The 14,299-nt window shown below is 43.2% G+C and overlaps 2 protein-coding genes across 5 annotated transcripts; one reads left to right on the plus strand and one right to left on the minus strand.

The window, feature by feature from the left end:
- Positions 1-3,354: 3,354 nt before the first annotated feature.
- LOC117142813 (bifunctional glutamate/proline--tRNA ligase) lies at positions 3,355-9,655 on the minus strand. Of its 2 annotated transcripts, XM_033307027.1 has the most exons (6): positions 9,507-9,655; positions 8,410-9,327; positions 8,048-8,219; positions 6,928-7,990; positions 4,672-6,525; positions 3,355-4,604 (listed from the first exon to the last, which is right to left on the minus strand). In XM_033307027.1, exons 1-6 carry the CDS (start codon positions 9,547-9,549, stop codon positions 3,516-3,518), a joined length of 5,139 nt encoding a protein of 1,712 aa, XP_033162918.1. In that variant the 5' UTR covers positions 9,550-9,655; the 3' UTR covers positions 3,355-3,515. The 2 variants fall into 2 exon arrangements, with proteins under 2 accessions (XP_033162918.1, XP_033162919.1); XM_033307028.1 differs by lacking the exons at positions 6,928-7,990; positions 8,048-8,219; positions 8,410-9,327; positions 9,507-9,655 and adding an exon at positions 6,675-6,751.
- Positions 9,656-9,900: 245 nt separating this feature from the next.
- On the plus strand, positions 9,901-13,760 carry LOC117144216 (AP-1 complex subunit sigma-2). Of its 3 annotated transcripts, none has more exons than XM_033309269.1 (5): positions 9,901-10,046; positions 10,281-10,459; positions 10,546-10,654; positions 10,722-10,859; positions 12,171-12,878. In XM_033309269.1, the coding sequence occupies exons 1-5, from the start codon at positions 10,044-10,046 to the stop codon at positions 12,213-12,215; spliced, it is 474 nt and encodes a 157-aa protein (XP_033165160.1). In that variant the 5' UTR covers positions 9,901-10,043; the 3' UTR covers positions 12,216-12,878. The 3 variants fall into 3 exon arrangements, with proteins under 3 accessions (XP_033165160.1, XP_033165161.1, XP_033165159.1); XM_033309270.1 differs by lacking the exon at positions 12,171-12,878 and adding an exon at positions 11,754-11,809; XM_033309268.1 differs by lacking the exon at positions 12,171-12,878 and adding an exon at positions 13,326-13,760 and having other exon boundaries at positions 9,903-10,046.
- The last annotated feature ends 539 nt before the right edge of the window (positions 13,761-14,299 follow it).

Consider the following 14,299-nt stretch of genomic DNA (forward strand, 5'->3'; position numbering starts at 1 on the left):
AAAACAAAATTCCCCTCGACCGCAAAAAAAGGAGCCGCACCAAACCAAGGCCAGCCACTTGAGGTGGCCCTAAAAAAGCGCATGTCATCCATGGCAGCGAAACAGATGCATTCATACAGTGAGGATCCTTTATAAGGAACTTTCTCTGGAGGGCTTGTCAGGCAAGCACACCATTTTTAAGAACAATTTCCAAAGTTTCATCAATACTATTTTATATACGAGTACTGGTCACAGTAATCTTTCTATTTCTTTACTTTAATCTAAAACAAGTTTGTTAAGTATCTTTAGCTCAAATGATGAATTATTAAAAATGATAATGAAATCATTTGCTTGACACCTGTGCATTTAACCTATTAAAACAATTTAATTAGGGTTTGAAAACCTAATTGATAATCGCAATTATTTGAGTCTCCACTGTAGTGGTATATGCACGAATTCAGACAACTCATACCAGCGCATTTCCGCGCTAAAATGCATTCATGCAATTTTTGGCTGTAGAAGAGATTTTTTTCCTCTTGGAGGAACCTGATCCACGGCTGCAAGCTGTGATAATGGCCAGGTAAAAAAAAGTTGCCCCGTCAGGTGAGTTGGTTTGTGGGCTGGCGTTATGTGGGGATGAGGGGCATGACCATTGGACACATTGGAGCACAGGATCGCTGGGGATTTCACAATCCGGTAACAACGAGCCACAACAGAAGATGTCGTGATGAGACGACCTTGAAATTGTGATTCAGCAACGTCTCCGTTACGTTTTCATTTTTTTCCAGCCAGGTATGTTGGCCCACGGACCTTGCGGTTAATAACAGGCTTCGCAGCTCATCTGTTGTATTCCATTTCCCTTTCCTTTGATGACATAATTTGTTTTGGCAGCCCAAGTCGTTGGACGGACGCCCCTGGTCCAGCCCAATTCATAGTTCCACTCTAATTGGTTCTGTAAACGCGACAGAACCGAGGAAACTATCTCGTCACCCATCCGCGAATTGCACGACCAATCCGGGCTTCGTCTCGTCTCCAGTCAAGCGGAAGAGAATTCACCACACGTGCCCGAATCTCTAAGAAACTCCTTGGAAAATGTCTTTGATCTTTGCCTTTTACATTCCTCGATTTCCATGTGGAAACAATGTCATAATCTTGAATCTCAGCTGGATCCTGTTTGACTTCCATCTGGTTACTCACTAGCTAATATTTGCCTTTCACACTTTTGCTGTTTATAAGCTATGCTTAGAACTTGATACTTGTAACTTATACCATAATTAAGAATTTTTAAGTGTACAACTCAAAAAACCATAAAATTTTCCTATTATCATAATCTTTCCTATAACGTCAAAAGATCCATAAAGAGACGCAATTTTTTTGTTAAATAAAACGCAAAATGTTATTGTTTTTAATTAAAGAAGTCTAAATCCTATGTGAGAATTAAGTTAGAATATTGTCATTAGGTGAAGTGGAATACAACTAAATTTAATTAGGATAACTTTGACAGACTTGATCTATTTCGCATGATCTTAATACTTATATTTAGATCTTGATTCTTTTAATCGAGAGCCTAATTTCGATTTCAAAATCAAGTTAAGAACTAAAAATATACCGGAGGCAGACTGACTCACCTCCGGAACTCTAGAACTGCTCTAGAACCCCAACTCCAACTCCCCATTAAATTTTTTGATTGTACTATACCGATGAATAATCCGGCATTTGTGAACAGGTTGCTTGAGTAGATACTTACATACATACGTATGCGCCATGCCATGCATTCAATCAGTCGCGGCCATCATTATGCAATTTTTTTTGCAATTGATTACTCCAAGTGGGCTGGAGTTAAGAGGTGAAGCTGGAGCTGCGGATAAAATAAATAGGATTTCCGAGATCCAAAACTCCCAACAACCAACACCACCCATCGAATCGGGACCGCCGCCATAAATCAAACATAATTGCAAATCGCGCTTGCTTTCGCAGCAGCTGAATACTAAATAACACTAAATATTTGCTATTTGTTCGAGATTCGATTAACGACTAAGTAGAACACACTAAGGCTTGACCTGAGTCAACCAAGCAACTGAGCTGGGTATCGTGCCAATGGGGTATACCAACTATAAACTTCGTTTCGCAACTGAATGTGCTAGTGGCAAAATTTCAGAAAAGGATTAATAAGTGCTATAAATAATACTATAATAAATTATAATATATAGCTGGAAATGATAAAAATTACATAAATAACATAATATTATACAAAATTCCATTCATATTTATAAGAACTTTGTTATGTCCTAACCATACCATTATGGTATAGACTAGTGATATTTTCCAATTGCATCACTACTCCCAGGGGAAACCAGTTACAAGTCGTGGCAATACGAATGGAAATAGTCATATTTGTTTATCTCAGTTGACTGGGACTGCTTGTCATTTGTGGTTCTGCGATTGTTGATGTTTACGCATATCGGCACGCAATATTGTCCATATAACCCATACGCCGTGTGGGCTCGGCCATTATTTTTCCATTTAAAACAGGTCGGCGGCACCGGCTGCTGACGCAAAGTGGCCAGATATGAGATATGCATTTAATTAGCTGGACTCACTCTCACCCAGCTTAGGGTGCATTCCTAAACCACTTTTCGCCTCCCGCGACCTACTCATATTTATGACAATTATACTACTGATCTTGGTGAGCGGCATTTGAACAGCAAGTACTCGAGTATTTGAATGCCTTGGGCTCTGGTATCAATTCCTATATCTGGTCATATCGCTACCCACCTCCAAACAGTTTAAGATGGAATCCACTGATTGCGACTGGTGAAAAATTATCCATTTATTGAAATGGAGCTGCTAAGTTTCTTTTAATTGGTGTTATTAAAAGATTAAAGGGGGGTATGAGGGATATGACCGATTTCTTCACATTGACAGCTTCCTTTTAAAACAAATTTAATTTATGATACAAGTGAAACCCTAGTTATATTAAAGCAACATATTTGAACAATTTAAACTTTAATGATCACTATCAGTAAGTATTAAGAAGTCGATAAAATATAAGCTAATTGACACGTAATTAAGTATTTAATTGGCTGGCGATAGGATTGATACCTTTTCAAAAGTCTAGTGTTCCATATCGAAAAGAAGTCTATAAATAATTTATGCTTTATAAACGGAACTAAACAAAGTATTGCGATGTATGCAATATACGCCTCGTTATTCCCATTTCTAATTATATTTGCACGGCGCAACTGAGGTTAAATAGTTTGACAACTTATTGAAAATCCCAATTAAAATTAGTCTTGCTGTAGGTTAAAGATCTGCATTATGTAAGAGAAATACAAGCAAATAATGATAAATTAGTATGAATACACAAAGGCAAAATGGTTTTCAATTTAAACATTTAATCAATTTAAAGTGAATAGTAAGCTTTTGTGAAAATCAGAGTACATATAGGTCCATCGATCCTAACCAATCGAGTTCATTTTTTAAAAATATGATTTAGAGAAACAACGAAGCCTGGCTTCTTTCCAGATCACTTTCGGCTAATAGCTTCGTCCGAAGAGCGTGTAGAACTTGGGCTTGTTGGTACAGCTGGGGTTGATGCACTTATCGCTAGCCGCGATGGCAGCTGGTTGATCGAAGGGAATACACAGCGACTTGGCACCCATCGCTGGAGCTCCTGGCTCGGCCTCTTCGCCGCGGGCGCTGTCTGCCTTGATCTTGTCCTCGCAACTGATCTCGCCGCAGAAGGGAGCCAAAAGGATGTTTTTCTGCTCTAGAAAACCACAGAAGTCCGTCCAGTTGCTCACCTTTTTCGTGTGACTGGCCATATCCTCTTGCGCCTTATTAAGCATGCTCTCATGAATGGTTTCGAGCAGCGCAGGTATCTTCTTCTCCACATCGGCCAGCGGTATGGTGATCTTTTCGCCAGTGTCGCGACGCACGGCCACCAGTTGTTGGGCCTTTAGGTCCTTGGGACCAACTTCCAAGCGCAGCGGCACGCCCTTCAGTTCCCAGTGATTAAACTTCCAGCCGGGCGAATAGTTGTCACGGTAGTCACCCTCGCAACGAACTCCACCGCCGACAAGGCGCTTCTCAAGGGCCTTGCAAGCGTCCAGTAGCTGCGCCCGCTCGTCATCCTTCGTGTTAACGGTGATGCCGCAGGGCACCACAATGGCCTGAATACAGGCGACGTGTGGGGGCAACACCAGGCCCTGGTTGTCGGCATGCACCATGATCATCACGCCAATAGTGCGGGTAGTGATGCCCCAGGAGTTCTGGTAAACGTACTTCTTCTGCTGCGTTTCAGGGTCCTCGTAAACGATTTCGAACATCTTCGAGAAATTCTGTCCCAAATGATGACTGGTAGCACCTTGAATGGCACGTCCTGAAGCCGAGATGAATGCCTCCACGGTGGTGGTGTAGTCACCACCAGCGAACTTCTCCTTCTCAGTCTTGCGGCCCTTAACTACGGGAATGGCCAGCAGATGGGTGTACACCAGGGCATAAAGATCGAGAATGTCAAGAACTTCCTTGGTGGCTTCTTCTTTGTCGGCGAAGGCGGTGTGACCCTCCTGCCACAGGAACTCACGGGTACGTAGGAAAGGAGTTGGCTGCTTGAATTCCCAGCGCTACAACATAAAACATAAATTGGTGGTTAATAAACGATAAATTAGGCCAATTCAAGGCAATACTTACGACAACGTTATTCCACTGATTGAGGCGAATCGGCAGATCCCTGTAGGACTGTACCCATTTGGCGTAGGCGGGGTACATGACGGTCTCGGAGGTAGGACGCACGGCGATTGGCTCAGCCAAATCAGAGTCTCCGGACTTGGTGACCCAGGCCACCTCCGGAGCGAAATCCGCGATATGCGTCTTCTCCTTCTCCAGCACAGCTTTAGAAACGAAGATCGGGAAGTAGCACTCCTTGACGCCCATGCGTGTTATCTCAGCATCAAACCAAGTCTTGATAGCTTTCCAGATGGCGAAGGACCAGTGACGCAGAATGTAGCATCCAGACACGTCGTAATATTCGATCATCTCACCCTTGGTGATAACCTGCGAGTACCAGTCAGGCAAGTTATCCTCCTTGGTAGCCTCCAGACCCAGGCGGGTTTGCTTTTTCACAGCTCCGGAAGCATCGGCAGCAGGTTCCTTCTTCACCGGCTTTGCTGGCTTTGGTTGTGCCTCTTTTGGCGCTTTCTTGGCGGAACCTCCTCCGCCGCCGCCGCCACCGCGACCTGCTACGGGGAAATCGGTGCCCGTGACTTCCTTGTACTTGGCCTTGAGGGCCAACAACTTGGCCACTTCAGCATCGATGACCTCCTTGGCTGCCTTGTTACCTTTCACGTCGCGTACCTTGTTCCCCTGAGCATTAATCTGCTGGGTGAGTTCATCCTTAGGCGATGCCATCGAAACGGGACTAGCTTCCTTTTTTACTACAGCGGGTTCAGCCTTAGCGTCTGGCGTCCAATCCTTACCGCTCAGCGTCTTATATTCAGCTTTAAGAGCAAGCAGAGCCTTAACCTCAGGATCGATTACGTTCTTGGCTGCCTTCTCGGACTTCAATTTCCTGATCTTATCACCTTGGGCTTGAATCTTGCTCAAGACACTGTCTACGTCACTGCCTGGATCTCCACCAGTAAGATCGACCACAGCTACAGTTGTGGGAGCGGGTGCCACAGTACCTGGTTTCCACTCTTGACCAGTTAGGGATTTGTAGTCCGTTTTCAAAGCCAGCAAAAGTTTAACCTCGGCATCAACAAGGGATTTCTCCGATTTCGCCGATTTCAATTGACGGATTTTATCACCTTGTTGGGCGATCTTGTCGAGCAGTGTGTTTACAGCAAGGACAGAAGCTGGCTCCGGATTCTTCTCCTGCTTGACTTTTATAGGAGCTGCTGCTGGAACTGGAGCTGTGGTACCTGGTTTCCAGTCACTGCCGGTGGCTGCTTTGTAGTCAGCCTTCAAACTGAGCAGCGTCTTTACTGCAGCATCAACGGTGGCCTTATCGGCTTTAGCTGACTTCAGCTCCCGAACTTTGTCACCCTGGGCAGTGATTTGGCTAAGAATTTGGGCCACCGAATCGTTGGCACCGGCAGAGGGAGCAGCAGATGGAGATGGAGCGACAGTGGGAGGTACAGTGCCTGGTTTCCAATCCTGACCGGTGAGAGTCTTGTACTGAGCCTTAAGTTCAAGAAGAGTTTTTACAGCAGCGTCAATCTCTGGTTTGCTAGCCTTCTTTCCCTTTAGATCTCTGACCAAATCGCCTTGTTTGACAATGCTGGCATTAACTGAAACGGCGTCGTTGGCAGTGGATGAGCTGGCGGCAGGTGCAGAAGGAGCAGCAGCTTGTCCTGGCTTCCAATCCTTTCCAGTAGCTGATTTGTAGTCCGCTTTCAGGGCGAGCAGCTTCTTCACAGCAACATCGATTTGATCCTTGGCTGCTTTCTTAGATTTCAGATCTCGGACCAGATCGCCTTGCTGGGTAATTTGGCTGTCCAATTCGGAAGCTTGGCCGGAAGAACTTACAGGTGATGATGCCTTTTTCTGTAAAAGAAAAACATATATTTTTAATTGTGATAAAATGCAAAACTGCAGCAATGTATTAATATTTTTCAAAAGCTCTTTGCAACGTCAGCAAGGGCTACATGTATTATTCAACGAGCCTCTCTTTTAATTTGTTTTCTTTGCCTTACTGAGGTTGACGATAACGATCCACACGCTAGGTAGTTCAGCATACAACTGGTTTTCTTCCAAGAAGAAGACTACGTCGCTACCAACGCGGCACATAATTAAGAGAAAGTGAAAGAGCTTCAGAGAGCCGCAGTGGGAGAGTGAAAAAGTTCGGAGAGCTCCAAACAGCTGATTTTCTAGTTAATTGTACTTCCTATGTCGAATATTGAATACCCTATTTTGAGCATTATGTATGTAAGGCACAAATTAACTCACCGTCGCCTTGGCATCCGGAGCATTGACTTTCAGACCTGAAGTTGGCACATCCTTCGTATGTCCATCAGGAATAGAGAACAAAACAATGGGAGAAGGTACATTTGTGTATCCACTGGGCGGAGCATAAGCGACGTCCACTTTAAAGAAGCCACGCCTCTGTAACTGGATGATATCGCCCTTCTTGCAATTTTTCAGTTCAGGATCGCCCAGCATGGGAACCTCATCGCGGGTCTTGTGGCCAATAAACTGCTTAAAGTCCTCGTCCTTGCCTAGAACAGCTTTGCTGATAATATTGTCAAAGTAAACGCAGAAAGTGGGTGGATAGGCACTGGGATCATCTTCCACAGCCAACCAGGTGAGTTTAAGAGTCTTTTTGAAGTCCTTGTTCTCCAAATTGAGAGCAGCATCAACGGAAGTTATGTTTCCAGATGCATCCTTGTTTACCTTTTTAATGAGGATGTTGCCCCAGTTAATGAAAGTTGCATTTTCACCCTCCTTCAAGGCTTCGGCATCAACGTAGTCGATGTAGATGCGGGGACCCAACAAGACGGTCTTTTTGCCCAGCGATTCATCCTTGGGATGCACGGACACCTGAATCCTTTCCACCTTAGCGCCAGCCACATTAACAATAACCCGCTTTTCCTTCTCCAAAGCAGTGTAACGAGGAGCAATCGGATCGATGACCTTCTTGTTGAAGGCCCAGATCTTATCCCAGTTCATGAACACTACGGATTTACTGCTGCCTTGGGCAATGATGAACTCCTTTAAACCCTCCACTGTCATTCCGCGTCGGATGATACCACGCACCGTTGGGAATCGAGGATCATCCCAGCCGTCAACCAGACCAGAATCCACAAACCAGGTAAGTTTCCTCTTGGACAACACAGTGTTGGTCATGTTCAATCGACTGTATGACCAGATGTACGGTTTTCTTAGCTTCAGGGCATCAATGAACCAGTAGAACTGATCATCTCGGTCATGGTACTCAGTGGTGCGCAGGGTGTGGGTCACATTTTCGATGGCGTCCACAATAGGGCAGGCAAAGTCGTACGTGGGGTACACCCTGAAAATTAAAAAAGTTATATATAATTTTCTATAACAATTTATTTGTTATACTCACTTGTATTTGGTTCCCGTGCGTGGATGTGGCTCGTTCTTGCAGCGATAGATGGTGGGGTCACGCATACATCCGTTGGGAGAGCTCATGTCGATCTTGGCGCGCACGCAGTATTTTTGACCCTTCTCAGATCCCTTAACCATCTCCTGCCACAGCGAAAGATTTTTCTCGACAGCTAAAGGAGAAAATGAGAATTAGTATGTGTAAAAAAACATTTTTTGCTCAAACATCATGGTGAAATATAATCGTGAAATATAATCGGAACCATGAAAACCAGTGAGAATTTTAATTGAAAGTAATTAAACCGTTTGAAATTTCATCATAAAGTGCTGAACATTATAGTTTAGGAATTAAGATAAACTCACAGTTGGAACGATTTGCGGACTCCACGCGTTGCTCGCGCTCCAGCTTCATTTGCTCCGGAGGGGTATCATCCACATAGGCCTTGCTCTCCTTTATCAGCCGGACACAGTAGTCGAGCATTAGGTCGAAGTAGTTCGATGTGTGCGTAAATACGTCGGGCTTGATCTGCAGCTGCTCGAGATCGCCGAGAATGACATTTTCGAACTCGACCGTCTCCTTGGCTGGATTCGTGTCATCGAATCTCATGATCAGCGTTCCTTGAAACGCCAAGGCGTAGTACTGATTCAGCAGAGCCGCCTTAGCATGACCAATGTGTAGATAGCCAGAGGCTTCTGGCGGGAAGCGCACAACCACCTTGCCCATCTCGGCACCTGGCAGATCCACGAACTTGCCCTCCTGCTTGCGCTCGCCCGTTTTGGCGGGTGTCTGCTCCTTGGAAGACTGTGGACTCCTCTTAACCTTTGCATCCTCTGGCAGGGACTGCAGCACCTTCTGGATCAACGGCTGGGCGGTGATGAGGTCATACCAACGCTGCACGTGCTGAGGAATTCCCTTGGCGGCGAGGAACTCATAGCGCGAGTGCATCTCGTTGAACAGTGCAAAATCGGCGATAGTCAGCTTATTGGCCACCAGGTAAGTCACCGGGGCAATGGACTTGTCCAGGAAGGAGAGAGCCCAGGATATGTCATCCTCGCAGGTTAGTGAGAAAGACAGCCAGTGATCAATCTGTGTCCGTTCGATGGCCGTTTCCCCGTACAGCTTGTAGTCCGGAGCAGCGCGAGCGAGGGCGCGGAGCACATCGTTGTTCGAGTGGCACACCAACAGGCGATTATCTGGGAACTGCAGCGAAGTCTCCTCCTTGCTCCACACTATCTCCACGGGTACCGTGCCATTAATTAGGTGCGCCGTCGCTAGGCCACCTAGTTGAATGAATCAATTAATATCACACGATACCGGGTCTGATGCAATAAAAGAGGGTTCGAATGGAATGCCCAATATATTGTGTACATAAATAGACCCCGATGCGGATATAACCTCACTAAGTGCAAATCCTCCGGGCACTGAAGGTCGCAGCAGCCGGCATCCTTTTGATACTCACTTATGGGCGGATTGTTGAGGTTCGCTTTGAGCTTTATTGACATGGTCGCAGGTTGTTCGTTTGCAATTGAAATCAAATTGATGAAATTTCGCCTTTTAAACGGCACGAGTACGGCAAGCTGCTAACGTCCACACAGTCCAATAGAGATGGACGAGGAGAACTGCAGTTGCCGTGCGATAGTTCTCTGTGAATGATAAATATCGCACGGATCAGTTACAGTGAAACATTTTTGATAATTGTGAAAATATTAAATATTATTTCAATGTACACAACTTACCTAACGAAAAAATTGGATCTACCTTAAAAGTGCTAAACATTTTCGGACAATTGTATAACTAGCTCTATTTGCTTGAAGCCCACTGTACTTGCCATTCCCATTAATACGTCGGAAGATGCAGTGCGAATGGCAGCAGTGCACGAAGAAGAACTTTCTATGTGTGTTTTGCTCGCTGACTGCATGGAAAAATAAGTTTTTTCCATATATTTTGTACTCCCAGCCCACGGAAAAACTTAACCACAAGAGGAAAACAAAAATAAATGGTAAGGCTCAAGAAAAATTTGCAGAAAAAGTGATTTTTTTCGTTATCGAATGGGATTTGTGTGTTGGCGATGCGGTAGCTCCAGGTGTACAAGTGTGGGTGTGTTGGTGGGGCTGCTCGATGACTGTGTCGGTGGAAATTGGGAGCTTCGCTGGCCTTAAAAGATATGAAAAATGCATTACGACCGTAAAATCAATAACTGTTCTGGACTTACGAACTTGCTACCTTATTTCAGATGCTTTTCATGCTGCTGTTTAGTCGGCAGGGCAAACTGCGGTTACAAAAGTGGTACATGGCGTATCCGGATAAGGTGAAAAAGAAGATCACCCGGGAACTGGTCACTACGATACTGGCCCGCAAGCCCAAAATGTGCTCCTTTCTGGAGTGGAAGGACTGCAAAATTGTCTACAAAAGGTAAGAAAATCTTATCAATATGCTTAAGAATAACTATAGATCGCCATATCATACTTATACATACATTAACGTTTGTTGCCGTATAGGTATGCCAGCTTGTATTTCTGTTGCGCCATCGAGCAGAACGACAACGAATTGCTGACACTAGAGATCATTCATCGCTATGTGGAGCTGTTGGATAAGTACTTCGGCAGCGTAAGTTACTAACACCACTTTGCAATGGAAGCGATAAAGAGTGTTATATTTCCCATTTGCTGAACAGGTCTGCGAGCTGGACATTATCTTTAACTTTGAAAAAGCATACTTCATCCTGGATGAGCTGCTTATTGGCGGCGAGATCCAGGAGACGTCCAAAAAGAACGTACTTAAGGCGATTGCCTCGCAGGATCTGCTCCAAGAGGTCAGTACACCCGAGACATATGATCTGTAATGCCTAAAACGGTTGTGTCACTCTACCTATGCCGGATATTGTTAATTGTTTTATATATTCATTCAACTTGATGGTTTTTAGTTTCGTTACCTCGTTAGTGTTTGTTTGCATCTATAATTTAATGCCTATCTATAAAGTTTACAATGTCATACCTCATCATATCACGGTTTTCTCTTTATACTCTACTCTTACCTATTCTCGTTCTTATTTCTCTAATTTGTGCAATCAAAACTAATCTCTATAAACCAAACACCTCTAACCACTCGAAGCAAGAAGAGTTCTTTTACTCGCTGCAATAGATCCTAAGTCCAGTGTGCGTGTGTGTCCTTGCAGCAGCGATGTCATTATCTTTAAGTTCCGAATCTGATGTAAACCACCTCGGCTGGCACACACGCACTCAATCGATTTTTTTATTTGCATGCCGTCTTGAGTTTCGAAACTTGCCTACTCGAAAACAAATTGTGAATTGTGAGAATCTACCAGGAAATATTTAATCGCCACAGTATTGAACTTGCCATAGATGTTGCTGTGCAGTTAAACTAAAACAAAAACTAAAACCTTGTTTGCCATTTATAGTACAATTTTTAGCCTGTGTTTATTTTGTGACCGTAACTCTTGTAAGTCTCCTAACCCGATTTGTAGCAATTTGTCGATCGTAGTTGGCTTGATTATTTTGCATGACCTTTGTAGATGAATTACTAACTAGAGACAATGTTCAACTAAACATATTCTTGCCATACCATAAGCCATATATAAATGTGTAACCCATGTACCCTCTCTCTTGTTATTATTAACGCTTACCCTACCCGCCACTGCATATATCGATGTTAACACAACTACTACTACCACGAACAACCACCACAGGACTTCAATGAGTATCTCAACTAATCAATCAAAACAAATAAATACCAAGAAGAAAAGAAAACCCATCCCAAAGAACCAGTGTAAAGAACATAAAGTTATATTCCCGATCTGCAAAGAGTTAGTGGAGAGTCGATAGGTCAGATCAGTCAATCCTTCGTCCAGCTGTATATATATGTGTATATTGCCCAGCTTTCATTTCCCTGCCTTCCCCGCGCTGCGCTGTGATGTTCATCCATATAATATGCATTTCGTGTTTCCAAGTTGTGCCGTACATGAAAGAAAAGCAAAACAAGATCGAAATTGGTTTCTTTTTTGGACCCATTCTACTTACACTTACACCTACTACTCGTACTACCACTACTACTCTCTTTCCTTCTACTCTTCTCGTTCTTATTGTTCTTATTCTCTGTACTCCAGGACGAAGCCGTTGAGGGCACTTTAAGAGACATTGGACTCCTCTAAAGAACTAGAACACCCTAGAACTTATGTAGTTGATATTACAAGCACACCCAGACACAACAAGCACACAATAACACTTACAGTTACACCCCAGCGATAACGTGTGCTGCACTTGGCACTTTACAGCACTGATCCATCCACTCCTCAACACTAGTGTGATTTGGCTGTTGTACAGCACCAAAGCTGAAAGAAATGATAAGCAAGAAGACGCCAAGCAGCGTGAGGCTCCAAAAAGCAATAATACTAGATAGTAACATCAGAGCATCTGGTATGCGGTTTTCCATACACTCTATCTCGTAAATTTCACGCACAGACACAATAGATTCAGCAAAGTTCATGCAAAACAAGCCAACCTCACGTAGTTCCACCTGGGGTTCCTGAACTGAATTAATATTCCTCTTCCTATCTACATTATATAATCGAAAGATCATTCCAATCAATCACCAAATGGGCAATAACTAATTTAGTGGGGAAATATATGCAATACTATTCTTACAATAGAAACATGTAAGCTTTAATGTTGAACGATATATAATTGAAAATTGTAATAATCATCCCCTAGTGGTAACCGAATAAAAAATCTAGTTTATCTATATCTACAAGTATATATATATATATGTTTATGTATGTGTGTTGTACGTTTTAGCCAAATTTTCTGTGTTTTGTAACTGAGAAAAACAAGTTAAAATAAAAACCAAGTATTTTTGAAACAAATCCTAATTGTACTCGTATGCTATATGAAAATGGTAAGACCTGGTGAACCTCAGTTTTCTTTTTAGTGTTTTTGTTATATGTATAGTTTTGATTGTTGTCTTTGCTGTTGTTGTGACTGACCAGTTTGACTGATCTGACTCTTGACGCCCACTTTGTTTCGCCTCCACTGATCTGATCTCTGAGCTCCACTCCCTCCAAACTGTCTATCTACCTATCTGTCTGGCTTAGCGCACCCGTTTGGTGTACTTTTGTTTTTAGTTGCTACTATTTACCACCCGTTTTCATAGTCTATTTATGAGGGTTAGCACCCAGTATCGATGCTTTTATTTGTTTTCCTTTTACCCCAAGCGCTGTAAAGTATAGATCACGTAACTGAAGCTAAGCATTCTCCCTTTCCAGGATGAGACCCCGCAGAGTTTCTTCGACGATCACGGCCTGGGCTAAGTTGGCTCTATGCAAAAGTAAACCCAGAAAGGCATTATCTATATTGAACCCATTTAAAGTCGCCTTAATTGTATGCGTGTTTCTGTGTATTCAACGTAACCCAAAAGTATACCGGTTCTATTATAATTTAACCACCCTGTGTCAGCATAAAACATTGTGTATAAAAGTGCTGTTAAACCTATTCCTAATTTCGCTTGGCAAATCCAATTTGCAACACATTTTACTTCACAAAAAAGCAGCAATATCGGTTGCTCACACACATTCATATTTGTAAAGATTAACTTAATGATAAGCAAAGTAAAGCGATGCGATTAATCGACGGTGTGCTCAACTCTATAGTTGTAAGTTAAAAGCCCTATAAATATATTAAAATTGCTGTATCCAAAGTAACCAATCACAACTCTGTTTACTTCATGCATTTTTTGCTACAAATAAAAATGGTATCGAGCGTGAGAGTTTTTATATTTCAGGACTACTCCTTTCTGTTGGGACAAAAGTACGTCATGGTCATGACGCGCAATAAGCACAAGAAAGTAGGCAATGGATTTTGAAAAGTACGATTTTATGAGATTTTACTAATTTGAATTAAAAAATACAAGAAAATACACTTTCTTACTGATTGATTGATTTTAAAAGTTAATGTAAAACTAATTTGTTTTCAAAAAACCTATATTTCTAACCTTCAATAAAGCCACAATTTGAAATAATGGTCGTTCTTTGGGCCAATTTCCTCTCTTAGCTTGGCCACATTTATTTTGGGGCCAAGTTGGCAGCTCGCCGACCAACAAATTGTTGATTTCATTTTTATTTGGGAGGCGGGCGCCAGAGAGCATCCTGCCTGCGTACGAGAGAGAGAGAGCGAGCTGGCTCTCTCCCTAACGGGAGCTCCCCAAAATTTCCCCCTGTTTGTTGTTGGGCACGCACGCACA

This window comes from Drosophila mauritiana, chromosome 3R, assembly GCF_004382145.1.
Source record: "Drosophila mauritiana strain mau12 chromosome 3R, ASM438214v1, whole genome shotgun sequence".
NCBI lineage: Eukaryota > Metazoa > Arthropoda > Insecta > Diptera > Drosophilidae > Drosophila > Drosophila mauritiana.